Consider the following 19376-nt stretch of genomic DNA (forward strand, 5'->3'; position numbering starts at 1 on the left):
CACCAAGTGATCCATCCCCTGTTGCCCATTCCCAGCTTCTGGGAAACAGAGGTTAGGGACAACATCCCTGCCCATCCTGGCTAATAGCCATTGGTAGACGTATCCTCCATGAATTTATCTAGTTCTTTTTTGAACCCTTTTATAGTCTTGGCCTTCACAACATCTGCTGGCAAGGAGTTCCACGGGTTGTCTGTGTGTTGTGTGAAGAAATACTTCCTTTTGTTTGTTTTAGACCTGTTGCCTATTAATTTCATTTCACCTTTCCCATCCTCTGGTCCTCAGGTAGGAAATTGTGACAGGGCATCAATCAACAGAATAAACTTGTGCTATAAAAAGAAAAAGAAAAATTTAGATTTAAAAATTCCTATGTTTTCACTGTAATTTTTCATTTGGAAGTGCTATACTAGAAACACAGATATCATTGTTAAAACTACTAGCAACTATTTACTTATAAATATTTTCAATGATTATTTGCTATTAAATTATAAGTTAAATAGCACAATGTCATCCATCTGCATAATATTAACAAAGGTAAATGATGAAGTGCTAAGAATAATAAAATAACATTTTAAAAAGTAAAGAATTATAAGGAGCTAAACTATATGTATTTAAAATGGATTACAAGAAAGGGAATGCAATTCAGGGAATCACAGCGGCAGATAAGACAAATTTGTGATCTGCTAGGAGACTTTATGCACACACATAAACTGATAAGGGATTCCTTTAAATATTAAATGTGTGACGCGCGGTTTTTGCTGGTGTATGTAAAATACTTCATTGAATCAATTCTCCTTTAGCACTTCAGTTCATTATATCGGATAGGGAAGAGCGGGCGGGTGTGTCTAGGCGTTGGGATGCCCTGTGCTTTTAAGGACACAGCTCTGGGAAGCATGTACTGTCCTGTGAGCAGGGGGGAAAAAAAGTCCAGTCCCCACTCTCTCAGCTCTTCAGAGCTGGGTGGCCAGAGAGCAGCGGTGGCTACAAGGGGGTAAGGCAAATTTTGGGGTGGCTATAGCTTCTACAAGCTCCCCCTAGAGCAGCCCCTGATTCTACATTTGCAGTGATGGTAGATTTATGATTTGTCTGTGGTTCATACAAGCAAACAGAAAATCTTCCTCCTAATTAGTTGAAAATAGCAATTCTTCTTCAAGTAGTGTCCCTATGGCTGCTCTACAGTCAGTTTGTCTGCGTCCCTGTGCTTCTGATCAGAGGTCTTTGGTAGCGGTGTCTATTGGGTTCAGGCATGCTCTTTCCCTCCCTTGTGTTGTGCCTCAAGGCTAATCAGCATTGCCCAGGCGAACCATCCTCAGTTCTTTCCTCAACTATCCCAGGCTAGAGACAGAGCGATTAGCAGTCCATTCACGGATACTTTAGGTCTTTAGAATTGTTTTCTTAGATATTCTTAGTGTTTTTATTTGCCTATTCTTCTTACTTTTATGGGGTTTCCTTTAGTTTTTTCTTCCCTGTTTAAAAATAAAATACAATAAAAGTCTAGTTTTTACTTTATTCCCTTTTTCCCCGCCCCCTGGGGATTGCCCTCTGTAAGGGACATGCCTGGCTCCCCCAGTTTTAAGAGGTGCCTCACCTGCAGGGAAGCCATACCGGTTACAGACGACATTCTCGCTGTGTCGGTGCCTCAGAGAGGCCCACCTTGCACAAAATGTATAAAATGGGATGTATAAGTAGGGGCATAGCGAGCAGATCGAGGGATGTGATCGTTCCCCTCTATTCAACATTGGTGAGGCCTCATCTGGAGTACTGTGTCCAGTTTTGGGCCCCACACTTCAAGAAGGATGTGGATAAATTGGAGAGAGTCCAGCGAAGGGCAACAAAAATGATTAGGGGACTGGAACACATGAGTTATGAGGAGAGGCTGAGGGAGCTGGGATTGTTTAGCCTGCAGAAGAGAAGAATGAGGGGGGATTTGATAGCTGCTTTCAACTACCTGAAAGGGGGTTCCAAAGAGGATGGCTCTAGACTGTTCTCAATGGTAGCAGATGACAGAACGAGGAGTAATGGTCTCAAGTTGCAGTGGGGGAGGTTTAGATTGGATATTAGGAAAAACTTTTTCACTAAGAGGGTGGTGAAACACTGGAATGCGTTACCTAGGGAGGTGGTAGAATCTCCTTCCTTAGAGGTTTTTAAGGTCAGGCTTGACAAAGCCCTGGCTGGGATGATTTAACTGGGAATTGGTCCTGCTTCGAGCAGGGGGTTGGACTAGATGACCTTCTGGGGTCCCTTCCAACCCTGATATTCTATGATTCTATGAAAAGTGTACTTTTTGCCAGCAGCTAAAAGCCAGATCCCGAAAGACCTGGGAACTAAAGTTGAAACTACTATTGATGGAGGGAGGATCACTCTCCTGATTAACAAGTTGCTTTTGGTTCTGGCTGAAGTTGCATGGCAAACATCAGCCTTGGTCATACCAACCTACAAAAGGGTGACTGTCTGTTCAGGAGCTGCGGACATATTCACAAAGCTGGGTCTCCAATTCAACATCCAAAAATCTACCTTAACTCTAGTACAGCACTTGGAGTTTACAGGGTCCTATCTCAGCTCACTGCAAGTGAGAGCATGCCTCCCACAAGAGAGATTTCACAGCTGACCACACTCAGAGACAATTCAAGCCAGCCCACAAACATTGGCCAGACATTGCCTCCAACTTCTGAGACGCATGGCGACAGGCATGTTTTTAATATCTCATGCTAGACTGCACATTAGGTGTCTATAGGCATGGTTCAGATGTGTTTACAGACCAAACAAAGACAGGGTAGACAAACCTCTCTCGATGCCCTCCAGGGTCAAATGCTCCCTGGATTGGTGGAAAGAACCAACAAATTCACACCCCTCCCTCCAACGTGGCTTCTAATTATGGATGCATCCCTAATTGGCTTGGGAGTCCATCTCAGCAACCTCAAGACTCAGGGCAGGTGATCGCCCATGGAGATGACGCTTCACAGTAACCTCCTCAAACTCAGAGCGGTCAGAAATGTTTGTGCTCACTTTCTTCCACTGATCAGTAAAACACTCATGAAAATTATGACAGACAACATAGTATACATGTATTACATTATTTGGCACCCCCTTGCTAATTTATCTTCCCAATGCATGGAAGCGCTAAAGCTATGAAATTTGTGCCTTCACCACAATGTTTTAATATCAGCCGCCTACCTACCATGAGGGCAGAAGATAACAGCAGATAGTCTCAGTCACAAGTTCTCACATGACCATGAGTGGGAAATGAATCCAACAGTGCTTCACAGCATAGTCTATCAGTGGGGGACTCCAGTGATAGACTTGTTCGCTACTTACCTGCACAGGAAATGCCCATTCTATTGCTGCAGAGCTGACCTCGGGAAACATCCATTTAGGGACGCTCTCCTTCTCCTTGGGGAGAAGACCCTCCTATACACCTTTCCCCAGTTCCCTCTGCTGCTGAAGGTCCTGACAAAAAAAGAAAAAGCAAACATCCTACTGATTGCTCCCACCTGGCCGAGACAGACATGGTACCCATACCTGATGAAGGAGGCGATGCGTCCACAAATCCCACTTCAACCCATCCCTTATCTCCTCTCACAGAACGAGGGACAAACTCTCCATCCCAACCTGCAGATCCTCTGGCTTAAGGCTTGGCTCCTTCATGGTTCCAAAACATAGTGAGATGCTGCTCCAGTGAGGTGCAGGAAGTGCACTACACAGTAGAAAATCAGCTACCTGACACACTTACCTACAAAAGTTATTAGGTTTCAGGTTTGATGCAATTTCAGAAGAATTACCCTGGCATCTTCCACCCTCCCCGTGATGTTGGACTACATACTGGATCTCAAGAGGTCAGAGATATCCCTCAGTTCTTTCAAAATACACCTTGTGGCCATAATAGCTTTCCATCAGCAAATAGAGGGATAGTCTGTTTTTGCCACCCAACTACAAAGAGATTCCTCAAGGGCATAGTGAACCTTTATCCCCAGTCCAGACACCCAACTCCAACTTGGGACCTAAATCTAGTTTTACAGAGCCCAACTAGATCACCAGTTGAAACTATGGTCACTGGTTCACTTACATACCAGTCAATGAAAACGGCATTTCTGATGGCTATCATGTCAGCAGGGAGAATAGGGGAGATAGCGGCACTAATGGCACCCCTCCCCTCTTCTCAGTATTCTTTAAAGAAAAGGTTACTCTTATGCCATATCCAAAGTTAACCCCCAGAGTGACCTCTTCTTTTCCCATAAACAAACCTGACCTTTTTTCTTAAATCTCACTGTGATAACAGGGAGGCTATACTGCATATGGTTGACGTTAGGAGAGCCGTAGCCGTTTATCTGGACAGGATGAAGGCCTTTAGGAAATCTCCTAAGCTTTTCCTCTCCATCGCAGAAAGGTCAAAAGGTGCAGCAATAGCTGCCCAAAGTCTCTCCAAATGGGTCTTGAACTGTATTAACCATTGCTATCATGCTCGCAATGTGTTACCTCCATCCAGAATCCGCACACGCTCAACGAGGTTGGTTTCCACTTCTGTCGCTTTCCTCAAGAATGTTCCTATCTCGGAAATCTGTAGGGCAGTGATTTGGGTATCTGTTCAGACCTTTGCAGAACACTGTGCCATTACTGGAGACTCTGCTTCCAATGCTATCTTCAGCTCCGCAGTGTTATCATCCATAACAGACTTGACTCTGAAGCCCCAACCTCCCATTGGGGATACTGCTCGGGAGTCACCTACCTAGGGCATTACTCGAAGAAGAAGAAGAAGAAGAAGAAGAGGAAGTTACTCACCTGCGCAGTAACGATGGTTCTTTGATATGTGTCCCCCTATGAGTGCTCCACAACCTACCCTTCTCCCCTCTACTTTGGAGTTGTCAAGGTTCCTTCCCCACTCTGAACTCTAGGGTACAGATGTGGGGACCTGCATGAAAGACCCCCCCTAAGCTTATTCTTACCAGCTTAGGTTAAAAACTTCCCCAAGGTACAAACTTTTCCTTGTCCTTGAACAGTATGCTGCCACCACCAAGCTTTTAAAACAAAGAACAGGGAAAGAGCCCACTTGGAGACGTCTTCCCCCAAAATATTCCCCCCAAGCCCTACACCCCCTTTCTTGGGGAAGGCTTGATAAGAATCCTCACCAATTTGTACAGGTGAACAAAGACCCAAACCCTTGGATCTTAAGAACAATGAAAAATCATTCAGGTTCTTAAAAGAAGAATTTTAATTAAAGAAAAGATATAAAAGAATTATCTCTGTAAAATCAGGATGGTAAATACCTTACAGGGTAATCAGATTCAAAACATAGAGAATCCCTCTAGGCAAAACCTTAAGTTACAAAAAGACTCAAAAACAGGAATACACATTCCCTCCAGCACAGCTTATTTTACAAACCATTAAACAAAAGAAAATTTAATGCATTTTATAGTTAGATTACTTACTAACTTTACAGGAGTTATAAGGCTGCATTCCTGATCTGTTCCCAGCAAAAGCATCACACAGACAGAGCAAACCCTTTGTTCTCCCCCCTCCAGATTTGAAAGAATCTTGTCCCCTCATTGGCCATTTTGGGGTCAGGTGCCAACGGGGTTACTTTAGCTTCTTAAGCCTTTACAGGTGAAAAGATTTTGCCTCTGGCCAGGAGGGATTTTATGGCACTGTATACAGAAAGGTGGTTACCCTTCCCTTTATATTTATGACAGGAGTTCTCAATGGAGGCTTCATGGTGGAGAAGGAATTGAGGGTGGTTCCCCTTCACAGTGCTAATTAGCCTCGAGGCACAACATAAGGGAGGGAAAGAGCATGTGTGAGCCAAATAGACATTGTTACCAAAAATTTCTGATCAGAAGTGCAGGGACGCAGACACATCTACAGTGAATCACCCATAGATACATACATCTCAAAGAACCATCGTTACTGCACTAGTTGAGTAACTTCCTCAGCTGAAGAAATTTATGGTTCACCATATCAACAATAGTAAGATTTGGAACATTAACCAACTTTTACTAATCTCTGCTTTCTGAAACACTGTTTCCTGACTGGCTTATTGGAGGCCAATAATAGATTTTTCTGGACCTCCTACTTCACTTTCTCCATAGAATATTAGGGTTTTTTAAATATTGTGATACATCGGGTCCAGGGAGCAGTGGGAGAGTGGTAGAGGGGAGATATATAAGCCCTAGGCTAATTAAGGCCTGGTTCCCTGTAGACTAGGGAAGGTTACTACAGATTAATTGGAGCACCGGTAGTCAATTAAGGCCCTGTCAGGAACCCAATAAAAAAACCCTGCTTCAGGCAGACAGGGTGGAGCGACAAAGGAGAGAGGACTGGCGTTTGGAGGTGTTGCTGAGAATTGAAAGACTAGAGAACCGGAGGAAGGGAGACCCTGCCTCAGCAGAACAGGAAGGTTCCCTCCCCCAGCATCAAGGATCTAGGGTAACCCTACCCAGAGGAAGATGGTAAGAAACCCGCAGGGACTGAGAATGACTGGGGCTCAGAGTGAGGAGCAAACCTAGACCCCTTCCCTGGTTCCCTCCTCTACCACCTTCCCAGGCCACTAGTGGGGCCCTGGGCACCCCAAGAGCAGGAGTTAGGGGTGGCATCCTAGCCCCGCCCACCAAGGAAAATGCGGGACCCACCACACCAACATTGGCCATTTTGTCACAATATATATTATACTAAAGACATTTAGAAATGCTCACAGAGAATGTTCAGTATTGTATTTCTGCTAAAGACTTTCAGAATGTATGTACTGACTTATTTTTGTGAACATAAAGATCTGTTGTCTCTTGAGAGAAATGTTGATAAAAGTGAAAAGTATGATTTGTAGTAGCCCAGTCCATGTACCTCAAGCTTTCTTCAAGTTCTTCTTTAAAACACACTTCTTTATGAAGCCTATAAATTCTAGTCCTCACTTCAAAGAAACACACAAAAATAATTCCTGAACTTCAAATAAGTGAGCGTTATTAATCAGCAAAGCCATGCAATCTTACTGCAGGTAACCATTGTTGTCTTCTCTACTTCTTCTTTCCCTCCATCGTTATCCGATGGGGAGCCAAGATGTTGTTTGTCTGTTCAATGCCATGGCATTTGTGGCTGTGACAGGATGTCAGCGTTTCTTTGGGGAGAGACAGGACAATTCTTCTGTCTCATATTGGCTTATGGTGGAAGCCAGACTAGGTAGAATTCTTCAGCTCCAAGACAGATTACATGCCCCTCTGAGTAGGAGGAGAGAACTAAGGGAAGGGTAGAAGTAGGGTGATCAGATATCCCCATTTTATCGGGACCATTCCGATTTTTGGGTCTTTTTCTTATATAGGTTCTTATTACCCCCGCACTTCTTGTCCTGATTTTTCACATTTGCTGTCTGGTCACCCTAGGCAGAAGTGCAGGGAGAAATCCTAGGAAGAAGCCAAGCTCAGGAGAAAACTTTGGCTAAGGTTAATTCTGTTGTTTAAGTTAATACAAAAGGCAAACTGCAGGAGTGGGTTTGGACATTAATCATATATATTTGTTTGGGCTGTATTCCGACAGCACTTTGAGGACTCTGCCCATTTCCAGTGGCACTGTAGGAATAAATTAAATATATACAGTAAAACAATAAAATCTTGATGTTCACCTCAAGAGAAATATCTGCTTGTTAGAAAGTACTTTGCTTTCAAACTGACAAAAGCATACAAAATAATCGATAATATGCAGTTAAATACATACTGTACGTATGTAATCGAGAGGTTTTTGTATTGAGGTTTTTTGTTTTTAATTAAACTTATATTCAGGGTATTAAATAGATCAGCCTTCTGGGTTAAAGCAATCAAACATAAACTTGAAATATTACAGGTTTTTATAAGGAAAGGAAACAAGTAAATTAGGGATAGTTTCACAGGTGATAGTAACTGCATTTTAATTTTTTTTAACAGAATAAAGATCCTAAAATGTCCCGAGTTGCACTGGAATCTCTCTATAGATTACTCTGGGTTTATGTTATTAGAATAAAATGTGAAAGCAACACTGTAACACAAAGGTAAGTTCCTTATGTAATTAAAACTATTGTGAGGCTGTTTTAATTAATTTAAGACAAACACATTTTAATTAAAAAAATTCTCTCTGTGGAAATCCTTTCTGTAAAGTTGTGTGGATTTGTTCCTAACACATGTTTTTCTAAATTTTTGTAGCCGTCTCATGAGCATTGTATCAGCACTTTTCCCCAAAGGCTCACGTAGTGTGGTCCCTCGAGACACACCTCTAAATATATTTGTGAAGATTATTCAGTTCATTGCTCAGGTAAGCTCCCTCCTATAATATGTTTTAGATGGAGGTCTGAGAGTACACTAAATAATTTGTGGAAAAAAATTAAAGATAAACTACCAAGTCCATCCCTGACATACTTTCACTGAAACCTGTAGAGGTACACATTAGGAATGACATTAGACCATAAACTTATAAGAAAGTAACCAAATTTAAATTCACTACACAACCCTGATTCATTCACAGAACATCATGTGCAGTCACTGAAGCAAGGGTCTTATGATGTGTGATTATGTAATTAAAGACTGCATTATATTGCATATGCACAAGGGGGCTGAATTATGGTTGCAAAGGTAACCTTAATTCTGGCATTTCCTAATGGCAGAATTAAGGCATAATTAATTAATTAGGAATTAATTAGGAATTAATCTACCTTAACTCTAGTACAGGTAATTAATGTACAGGTAATTAATGTACAGGTAATCTAGTACAGGTAATTAATGCCTAATGGCATTTCCTAATGTTAGTGTAGTTTACAGTAGTATGTACTGTAGAATAATGCAAAGAATGCTTCAGTAAAGTAACTGAGACAATTACTCCATAGGAATCATTAGCAAAGAGGAATATTTTTTTATGACTGTTAATTATAAGATAGTTAGACATGATATTCAGTTTCTTGGCTTTGTGTATGTGCTAATACAAAGTGAGTCTTATGTAGGCATGTTTTTTCTTCATAGGAACGCTTGGATTTTGCAATGAAAGAAATAATATTTGATCTTCTCAGTGTTGGAAAATCACCTAAAACCTTCACTATTAATCCAGAGGTAAAGTCACCTGAAGAGCTGTTTGTTTGTGAAACAGTGTACAGATTTATACATAGCAAAGAATGTTAAAGAGTAGAAAACAGCTGTTCAACATGTTGAGGCAAAGTGCCCCACCTGTGGGCCTTGCAGTGCTGCTGTTTCTCCCAACTGAAGTAGAAATGTTCACACATACACTAAGCCTCCGCACAACATCTATACCATCCAAGGCATTCAAAACAAATCATTATTTTCATATGACTATTGCCATGTTTTAGAGGAAGAGAGGGTAGAGGTAGTCCAGCACAAAGATTTAACAATTGTGGCTTCCTCCAAAAGGAATAATGGGAAATTATGAGAAAATTACAATGAATAAGTATGCAAAGAATGAACTATTAGGGAAGCATGTGAGGATGGGTTGGTCCATATATCGAAAGAGTGCAGTGTGGATCAAACCGAAGAAACAGCTGTAGATGTGGAGTAGTGTTTTTTTCAATTCTGGCCAGTAGTAGCTGGGGCAGGAACAAGGTAACATTTCACTAGTTTCAACAAAAAATTAAACAAACCGGGAAGTGTGTGTGTAGGTGTTTACTATAATTAGCATCCTTTTCTCAGAGAAGTCCTTCTCAGCCCTTTTCAGTTTAGTATGTAGGAAAGCCCCAATCTTGCAGTTCTTTGAGTTCAGCAGCCTGTGCACAAGCAATGAATTGCGAAATTAGAGCCTTAACAGGTAACTTTCTATATACTTTGATATCTGCTGGCAGCATGTTACTCTGTGAAGATTCATGTCAGTAATAATAATCATTTAGAGCTCTGTCCTTCAAGTTATTGACTCCCTCTTGGACGGTGATGAGCTGCTCCCAAATCCCATTGACTGAATCAGGTGAGGAGCTGCATCCCTGGATCAAACCGTTTTATCTTACTATTAGAAGTATTCTAAAATGTAACATTTAAATATGTCTACCATAGTAGGGCTCTTTTGATCTGTCCCTAAAGAAAGGATAACGAAATATATATTAGTGTTTATTTTGCACCACCTATATAACGTTGCAAGTTTGCAATTCCTCCTGGTTTCTAATTCTTTTGTTTCCCCTTCCCGTTACCATTGAAGCGCATGAATATAGGCCTCAGAGTCTTCCTTGTGATAGCTGACAGTTTGCAGCAGAAAGATGGTGAACCACCAATGCCAACAACAGGAGTTGTTCTTCCCTCAGGAAACACTCTGCGTGTCAAGAAAATTTTTCTCAATAAAACTCTGACAGATGAAGAAGCAAAAGTTATAGGTGAGTATAGGTATTCTTTTTTTTGCAAGAACCTTAACAGGTTAAATATACACATTCATACTTTGATACTGAAGCAGTATTTTTATGTGGGTTTTGATTTTATATTGTAATTAAAAATTTTTTTTATAAAGTGTCTAGTACTTGTGAAGTTTTTTTTTAAATGTTCCCACTTATTTACAGTAGCAATGTGAAATTTGGCACATAAAACCAGATCTTTGCCCCTCCATCTAGCAGTGCAAAGCAGCCTGAAAACTGTCCCAATGAGTCACCCAGGCATTCCCCTGGTGTAGGGAGCATTCTAGGGCAGTCCTAGAAGAAGGCAAGGTGACTGAGGCCACGACCATAGTGCTCCACTGATTCCTGGCTGATGGAAGGATAGGCTGTAGACCAGGGTGGGCAAACTATGGCCTGGGGGCCGCATCCAGCCCTCCAGACATTTTAATCTGGCCCTCAAGCTCCCACCGGGGAGCTGGGTTTGGGGCTTTCCACACTCTGGTGCTCCAGCCGGGGAGCGGGGTACGGGGCTTGCCCCATTCTCTGTGGCTCCCAGAAGTAGTGGCATGTCCTTCCTCTGGCTCCTTTGCGTAGGGGCAACCAGGGAGCTCCACACTCTGCCCCCGCCCCAAGCACCACCCCTGCAGCTCCCATTGGCCAGAAACCACGGACAATGGGAGCTGCAGGGGCGGTGCCTGCGGATAGGGCAGTGCGCAGAGCCGCCTGGCTGTGCCTACACATAGGAGCCAGAGTGGGGACAGGCTGCTGCTTCTGGGAGCTGCTTGAGGTAAGTGCCGCCCAGAGCCTCCACCCCTGCTTTCCTCCTGCCCACCAACCCTCTGCCCCAGCCCGATCCCCCTCCTGCCCCCTCTGAACCTCTCAGTCCCAGCCCAGAGCACCCTCCTGTACCCCAAACCCCTCAGCCCCACCCCAGAGCCTGCACCCCTAGCTGGTGCCCTCACCCCCTCCCTCACCCTAACCCCCAATTTCATGAGCATTCATGGCCCGCCATACAATTTCCATACCTAGATGTGGCCCTCGGGCCAAAAAGGTCGCCCACCCCTGCTGTAGACTATAGGCTACTCTTAAATATGCTGGGGACCAAAATTGCCTGAGGGTCAAGGAAATAGAAAAAGTGCTTAGTCACTTCCTTCCATTTATTTCCTCTTTTTCCTCCAAAAAGAATTGTATACTTTTATATAACACATCCTGCTTAATTTTAAAAAAGGAAAATTTTGTCAGTTAAAATATGGTTCCGTTAAAATTAATTTAGTATATGATTTCTTATCTTTTGTACAAGAAGATACTGGTCCTAAACCAGTGATCAAATAAGAGACAACTAAGGTGAAAATAAAATTTAAAAATACTGAGTTGTGAAAGAGGTGACTTTGAGTGCTTCACTTCTTCAGGAATGTCAATATACTACCCTCAAGTAAGAAAAGCACTAGACAGCATTCTTAGGCATCTGGACAAAGAAGTTGGGAGACCAATGTGCATGACTAGTGTACAGATGTCAAATAAGGAACCTGAGGACATGATCACGTATGTAGCAAATTATAGTTTAATCATTCTTACTGTCATATCCTTGTAATTGATTTTTTGTACCTAAAAGTAATTCAGAGATCAATTTATTAATCCATTTAAATGTGTTTAGGTTTAATTTAATGCTAGGATACTTAAAATTTGTCCACAAAGGATATGATGATTGTACTGATTCATAGATTAATTATGAAGATTTGAGTTGAATGGCTCTTTGAAAACTTATGTGTATTTAATACTGAAAATACCATAAAATAGGCTTCCCTGTGATTCTGTTTTGTGTAAATTGATTTTGTAGGGGAGAGAGAAAACCTAAGATTGATTTGTTCAGAACTTGTATTGCTGCTATCCCAAGACTGATTCCAGATGGCATGAGCAGGACTGACCTTATTGAATTACTAGCAAGGTAAGGAAAATTAAATCCTAGTTTTAATGAAGGTCCTAAAAAAAAACAAAAAAAGCTTCAAGTAGTATTTCAGAAACCCAAGGCCAAAAACTATTGGAAATATATTATTAGATACTAATATTCCATTTGCACAGAGTCTGATTTTTTTTTTTTTTTACACTGTGACATGTATAGTTGTCAGCAGACCCAGAAAAGTAGCAGAGTAGATTCTAAAAGAGAGAATCTTGCACACAAGACCAGACTTATACTTTTTCATATATGGCCTCTCTTTAAAAGTTCATATTTTAGTTAATTTGCAATTTGTACAGGACTCTTCTTTCACTCATAGCTCCATCTTCTTTTGCTGACCATACTGTGAAGGCATTGTTGTTTGACATAATTAAATTTGCCAAATGTTAGCCAAAATTTTGAGGGAGATTTGGATTTTGTTTCTTCTATATTGCTTTTTCTGACCCTTTCTTCTTAGTTCCCTCCAACCCTGTCCATATTCCTCTCATTATGATCTCCCTGTTCCTGCATGCAGAATGTGAGTGCTGCCCACCTTAACACACATGGCCCCCTCCTCTCCTTCAGTCAGTGGAATTATCAGCATTTGCAAGTCTGTTAGAGCACACAAAGTCAGGAAAGGGAGCTGAGCTATGAGCCGAGGAGTTTTCATGTATTAACATGAAAGAAAATAAATCCCTCTAATGCTTTCCTTCCATGTTTTATGAAGAAAGGGGAGAAGAACAAGTTAGTTGAAATGGCCTGAGCAAGTAGTATTGGACAGGTGGAACTAGCAGGAGATTTAGGGGCAGAAGAGTGGGAAGGACAGTGTCTGGTGGGAACCAGTAGAGTTTTAAACACAGGTCACGTCTGCTTTAATGGCAGGACTACAGTATAGTCTATGGCTGATGTTTGTTCCTGTGGTTTTGGAGTCAAATAGGAACAGAAGATGGTGTTGTGAGACAGTAAAATCTTTTAAAAACACAAGTATTTTTTCTAATGATCAAAAATGTCATTAAAATAACCATATCATGGATGTATTTGATAGTATGTTTGATAAGTGCCTCCTAGTCTAAAAAGCTGAGCCATATTTTCAAAAGTGCATACTAAATTGTACACTTGTTTTTGCACATCCCTGAGATGAGCTCCGGTTTGCACATAAACATAGCTATTTATTTAGAGTTCAGTCTATGTGGGGGGGGGGAAGCACTCCATACCAAAGGATGTCCATCCAGAACTTCGAAATATTTGCAGACGTTGTTCAGGTATGTGCAAAACTGCATACCTGAAAGTATGGCCCATTCTCTTCAAATTATTTGATTACCCTCTTAATTAGTTAAAGCCTACTGCTTTGAACTGCTGTAGCCGTACAACCTGCTGTTAATAATCCAGTTGTAGCTTCAAATGGATTTAGAACTAATGGTTCAGGTACGAGTCATATCTTCAGGCTGGGAGCATAGCTAGCTCAGCCTTCCAGCACATAGATGCTTCATGTTGTATAGTCAACGATATAAATTGACTTCACTTTATAACTGGTAAAAGGCCTTTGTCCAGTTGAGAATGTGAGGATTTGAAGGGATGGTGAAGTTTTTTAACAATATTGTACATTCTCTTAACAGGCTGACAATTCACATGGATGAAGAACTCCGTGCCCTCGCTTTCAATACTCTACAGGCATTAATGCTTGATTTTCCGGACTGGCGGGAAGATGTTCTTTCAGGATTTGTTTATTTTATTGTGCGTGAAGTGACTGATGTCCATCCAACCCTTCTTGACAGTGCAGTAAAGATGTTAGTGCAGCTAATAAATCAATGGAAACAAGCAGCCCAAATGCACAATAAAACCCAAGATTCTCAGGTATTGTAATGCTGCATGAAATTCTTACATTACCAATTCCATGTAACTGAACAAATTCTACTGTGAAATTAAAACACTTTTTCTCTCTTAAAATTAGTTTTTAGCAATTTGCTTTCCTCATCTGATTCATAGCTTTTTTTTTTTATTGTAATCTATGCTGTCATAGGGCAGCCCCTGCTGTGGCTCGCTTACCTCAATAGAATACCCCTCCTTAAGCCTGGCTTATTACAAAATGTGCAGATAGTCCAAACTAGAAGTCCTAAAACTGCCCATTTATCACCCCAGTGCAAGTATTTAAATTCCCAAGACAGCTCGCCTATTGACGTAATGTGTCACATTCCGGCATTTTCCACCACATGCAGACTCTTTCTTGGTTCCCTTCTGTACCTCTGCCTGGTCTGCCACCCCATCCCTTCCAGCTGGTGTGCAACCCTGCTCTTCCCAGAGGGAATGCCCCCGGCCCCTCTGCTGGGAGATCATCCTTACCAGGAGAGCATCCCTCACTCTCCATGGTCCTTTCATTATTCCCCTGGGTTCATCTGTCTGGCCTGAGAGATATCAGTGAGTATGCTCCTCCATTGCTCCCCTGCCTTAAGTCTGCTCTGGCCTTCCGGCTTAGACATCAGCAGGCGAGACTCTGCTTCTCCGTAGTCTTAGCCCTCTCTATGGCCATGGCTCTCTGGCTTGGGTAGGTCAGCCAGCAAGCCACTCTTGGTGCTCTCTTGTCTTCAGCCTGTTCATAGGAACCAACTGCAGCTTCCTCCTAGGACCTTCCACAGTCCCTCTGACTCCCACACAACTCTTACCTGCCCTTTCCTGACTCTCAAGTAGTTCTGACTCACAAGGTCTCTGTTGGTTCTCTTACCTGTGCCCAGGTGCCCTCTTGTCAATCCAGTTGGGTAGAGCTGGTGCACTGGCCCTGCTCTCTCTTAGAGTGCCAGTGTCACCCTGGAATATGCTTATTCTGTTTATGTTATAGAGAGATATTTTTGTATATACACGTGTGTCCTTGTATTTGTTGCTGCATTTTGTGTTTATTTTAAAATAATTATGAACCAAAAAGTCAGTGGTAAAATAGTACTCAATGTTCCATACAAAGAAGTCATCTACTGCTTCTTTTTTATGTGAAGGTCTCACGGTGTAGTTGGAAATATAATTAATAGGAATGAATGAGCTGGTTTGAACTAGCAAGAATTTACCTTATCCTTCACTCAGAAGTTTTAAAGTGAACCAAATGCTTCTTGAAGAAAAGGAGTACTAACACATTTATTTGCACATAAGCTTTCGTGAGCTACAGCTCACTTGATCTGATGAAGTGAGCTGTAGCTCACGAAAGCTTACGCTCAAATAAATTTGTTAGTTTCTAAGGTGCCACAAGTTCTCCTTTACTTTTTGCGAATACAGACTAACACGGCTGTTACTCTGAAACCTGTCAAATGCTTCTTGTTGAGGTTGAAAAAGCTTGGTAAATTGTTTTAAAAAAAATTGCATGCCTCTCCACTGGTCTCAGCAAAAAGTGGAATTTTCAAAAGTGAACAGGAAAGGTTGTTCCTATGATATTTTTGTTTTGGCCGAAACCAGAAAATGCTAGAAATCTTGTGAGAGTCAATGTCATGAAATGTTTATCTCCTATCACTAATAATTGAACCGATATAGCTCAATAGTGTTTTCTTTGCTGTTAATTTAAATGACACCTGTATAATTTTTTTAAGCGTGGTGCCTCTAATGGAACTGCCCATACTCTTCCCCTGGAGAGGACCCTTTACTCCAACGTATTTCATATTGTGGAAGGCTTTGCATTGGTCATTCTTTGTAGCACGAGGCCTGCAACCAGAAGATTAGCTGTCAGCATTCTTCGAGAAATGCGGGCTTTGTTCACCCTTTTAGAAATTTCCAAGGTAAGAGCTAAGAGGTAGTCATATATAACTGTTCACTGAGAGGGGACTGCTTGGTGTCCTTTCTTGAACTTTGAGATTCTCATGCATTGTATTTGTCCTTTTTTAGGGTGATGATGAGCTGGCAATAGATGTGATGGACAGACTGAGTTCATCTATTCTTGAGAGTTTCATACATCTCACTGGGGCAGATCAGGTGAGAATATTTTGTGGAGAATATAAAATTATTCTGGAAATTAGTTTGGACTCAACTTAATCATGAGTATCTTTATCTAAATTTTGTTCTTCAAGTGATGGTCCCTATGTGTATTCCATATGTGGGGTGTGCATGAGCACCATGTGCCTGAGTCTGAAAGTGTTTGTTGGCAGTGTCTGTTGACCCGCATATATGTAGGGCATCCCCTCATGCTCCCAGGCGATGTATAATAAGTAGTGCAGGTCAGTGCCTCTCCAGTTCCCTCTTACCACTGCATGGCCTGAGTCAGAACCCCTGTTCCTTCGTGCTCTTAGTTTTTGCTAAGAGACTGGCTATTCTTCATTCAGTGTATATAGTTGTAAATAGTCGTGGTTGTTTTAGTGTAGATAGATAAGTTAGTGTAGTTATTTCCCCGTGTCGGGTCCCTCCCCTTCCGGGGTACTATGCTCCGGATTTTGGGATTTAAAAACTGCATCTCTTGCCAGCACTCATTCTCTGTGAGCACACAGCACCAGAGTTGCCTTTACTGCCTCAGCGAGGCACATATTATGACTTGCTGCTCCATTTGCAAGTCCTTCCTGCCTGGAACCTGGGAAGCTTGAGAGCTCCACCTCCAAAAGAACTTGATTCTAGATCTTCAGGTGCTGAACACTTTTATCAGAAAGTCCAAGTTCTGCATAGTAATGCTGGCATTGAGTATTCCCTCCCTTCCCCAGGGAGCCTGGTTTGCGGCTCTCAACATGAAGGATGTGTACTTCCATGTTGATATTCACCCAGCCCACTGCAAGTTTCTCTGTTTTTGGGGTGGACACCAACACTACTAATTTTGGGTCATCCCGTTTGATGGATGGCACCTTAGTGTTATGCACCCTACCACCATCTGTTTCATAGAATCATAGAATATCAGAGTTGGAAGGGACCCCAGAAGGTCATCTAGTCCAACCCCCTGCTCAAAGCAGGACCAATCCCCAACTAAATCATCCCAGCCAGGGCTTTGTCAAGCCTGACCTTAAAAACCTCTAAGGAAGGAGATTCTACCACCTCCCTAGGTAACGCATTCCAGTGTTTCACCACCCTCTTAGTGAAAAAGTTTTTCCTAATATCCAATCTAAACCTCCCCCACTGCAACTTGAGACCATTACTCCTCATTCTGTCATCTGCTACCATTGAGAACAGTCTAGAGCCATCCTCTTTGGAACCCCCTTTCAGGTAGTTGAAAGCAGCTATCAAATCCCCCCTCATTCTTCTCTTCTGCAGGCTAAACAATCCCAGCTCCCTCAGCCTCTCCTCATAACTCATGTGTTCCAGTCCCCTAATCATTTTTGTTGCCCTTCGCTGGACTCTCTCCAATTTATCCACATCCTTCTTGAAGTGTGGGGCCCAAAACTGGACACAGTACTCCAGATGAGGCCTCACCAATGTCGAATAGAGGGGAACGATCACGTCCCTCGATCTGCTCGCTATGCCCCTACTTATACATCCCAAAATGCCATTGGCCTTCCTGGCAACAAGGGCACACTGCTGACTCATATCCAGCTTCTCATCCACTGTCACCCCTAGGTCCTTTTCCGCAGAACTGCTGCCTAGCCATTCGGTCCCTAGTCTGTAGCTGTGCATTGGGTTCTTCCGTCCTAAGTGCAGGACCCTGCACTTATCCTTATTGAACCTCATCAGATTTCTTTTGGCCCAATCCTCCAATTTGTCTAGGTCTTTCTGTATCCTATCCCTCCCCTCCAGCGTATCTACCACTCCTCCCAGTTTAGTATCATCCGCAAATTTGCTGAGAGTGCAAACCACACCATCCTCCAGATCATTTATGAAGATATTGAACAAAACCGGCCCCAGGACCGACCCTTGGGGTACTCCACTTGATACCGGCTGCCAACTAGATATGGAGCCATTGATCACTACCCGTTGAGCCCGACAATCTAGCCAGCTTTCTACCCACCTTGTAGTGCATGGAGGGCTTACTCAATGCCTTTCCACCAGTACTGAAGTGGGACCTTAATCTCATTGTTTCTATCCTCATGAAGCCACCCTTAAGCCACTGGCAACATGCTCCCTTTCCCACCTTTTGATGAAAATGATACTCCTGGTAGCCATTACTTCAGCCAGACAGGTCTGTGAACTAGCAGCTATGATGTGCCCCGGCAAGCTGGCTTCAAAAGCTGTGCTTCGTGCACATGCTCCTTCTCTGTGAGCGACGAACACCCAGGTTGTCTGTATTGCTCCAGCTGCCGCTTGTTCCCATCTCGGACTTGAGAAGCTAAGGAACTTTGCCTCTGCAAACATCTGATGGAGGAGGCTATGCACACACATGCTCAATTGGATCCAGAACGAGTGGATCTGCTGGAGCAACACCTGTCACCACCGGTGAGCACTCCCCTGATCCCTGCTCATGTGCTGGCACCCACAGTACTGCCGCAACTGCCGAAGCCGCACCGTGAGCATGAGAAGTATGGGCATGGATATAAGGGCGGCTTCTTGACATGGACTGCCTCTAAACACAGCATTGGCTCCCAGGTTGGGTTAGAAGTTTCACGTCGACCCAGCTGCTTTGCCTCCTAAGAAGCCTTGCACGGAGCATAAGTCCAAGAAGTGCTGTGACCCGCCGGCACTACCTCCAGTCATGGCCAACAGTACACTACCTTCACCTCTGGCACTGTTGATGCCTCCCGCTCCCCTCCCCCACCGAGACTCTTACGCACGATCCTGCGCACGCTGGGACCCCTGTCTCCACTGATGCCCACAGCCGAACTGATGCGCCGTACACTAGCTCTCCTTGGTGCCCTGGCTCCCCAGTCATCTTGGGGTTCCCATCTTGGGTGGATGAACATCTCTTGCTTGCATAGCGCCCTGCTCCGCTCTGCCTCATACTGCCAGATCTGTTCTCGGAATCTGAATGGTCCTCTGAGCCAGCCCCTTTATTCTCCTCTGTGTGATCCTATAGCCTGGATTGCTGGCAACAACTGCCCTACCACCAACGTATGGCCCTTCTGCTGAGGCTGGTTCCACTAGCTCCGAAGCACGCTGATGCCCAGTGACCCATATACCAGCAGGCAACAGAGGCAGTCTTTGCCCCCCCATCCCCGCATTGTCTACTAGCCCTATTCGCAACACCCACAGGAGCAGTCTCGTCATCGCCTGTGCACCTAACAACCCTCTTACTCCGCCACTGCCACCTCTGCTACCTCGGCC

At 43.2% G+C, this 19376-nt stretch overlaps 1 protein-coding gene across 11 annotated transcripts in view; it reads left to right on the top strand.

Moving 5' to 3' along the window:
- The window catches only part of LOC144929103 (protein furry homolog-like), a 349363-nt gene that overhangs the window by 159718 nt on the left and 170269 nt on the right, over positions 1-19376 (top strand). For all 11 annotated transcript variants that reach the window (XM_078852535.1, XM_078852539.1, XM_078852543.1 and 8 more), the window contains 9 exons: positions 7896-7999; positions 8151-8259; positions 8961-9047; positions 10135-10306; positions 11710-11842; positions 12138-12245; positions 13850-14087; positions 15800-15985; positions 16092-16178. In XM_078852535.1, the coding sequence (XP_078708661.1) occupies positions 7896-7999; positions 8151-8259; positions 8961-9047; positions 10135-10306; positions 11710-11842; positions 12138-12245; positions 13850-14087; positions 15800-15985; positions 16092-16178 (1224 nt within the window). The remainder of the gene's footprint in view (positions 1-7895; positions 8000-8150; positions 8260-8960; positions 9048-10134; positions 10307-11709; positions 11843-12137; positions 12246-13849; positions 14088-15799; positions 15986-16091; positions 16179-19376) is intronic.

This window comes from Lepidochelys kempii, chromosome 4 (genome assembly GCF_965140285.1).
Source record: "Lepidochelys kempii isolate rLepKem1 chromosome 4, rLepKem1.hap1, whole genome shotgun sequence".
Classification (NCBI taxonomy): Eukaryota; Metazoa; Chordata; order Testudines; family Cheloniidae; genus Lepidochelys; species Lepidochelys kempii.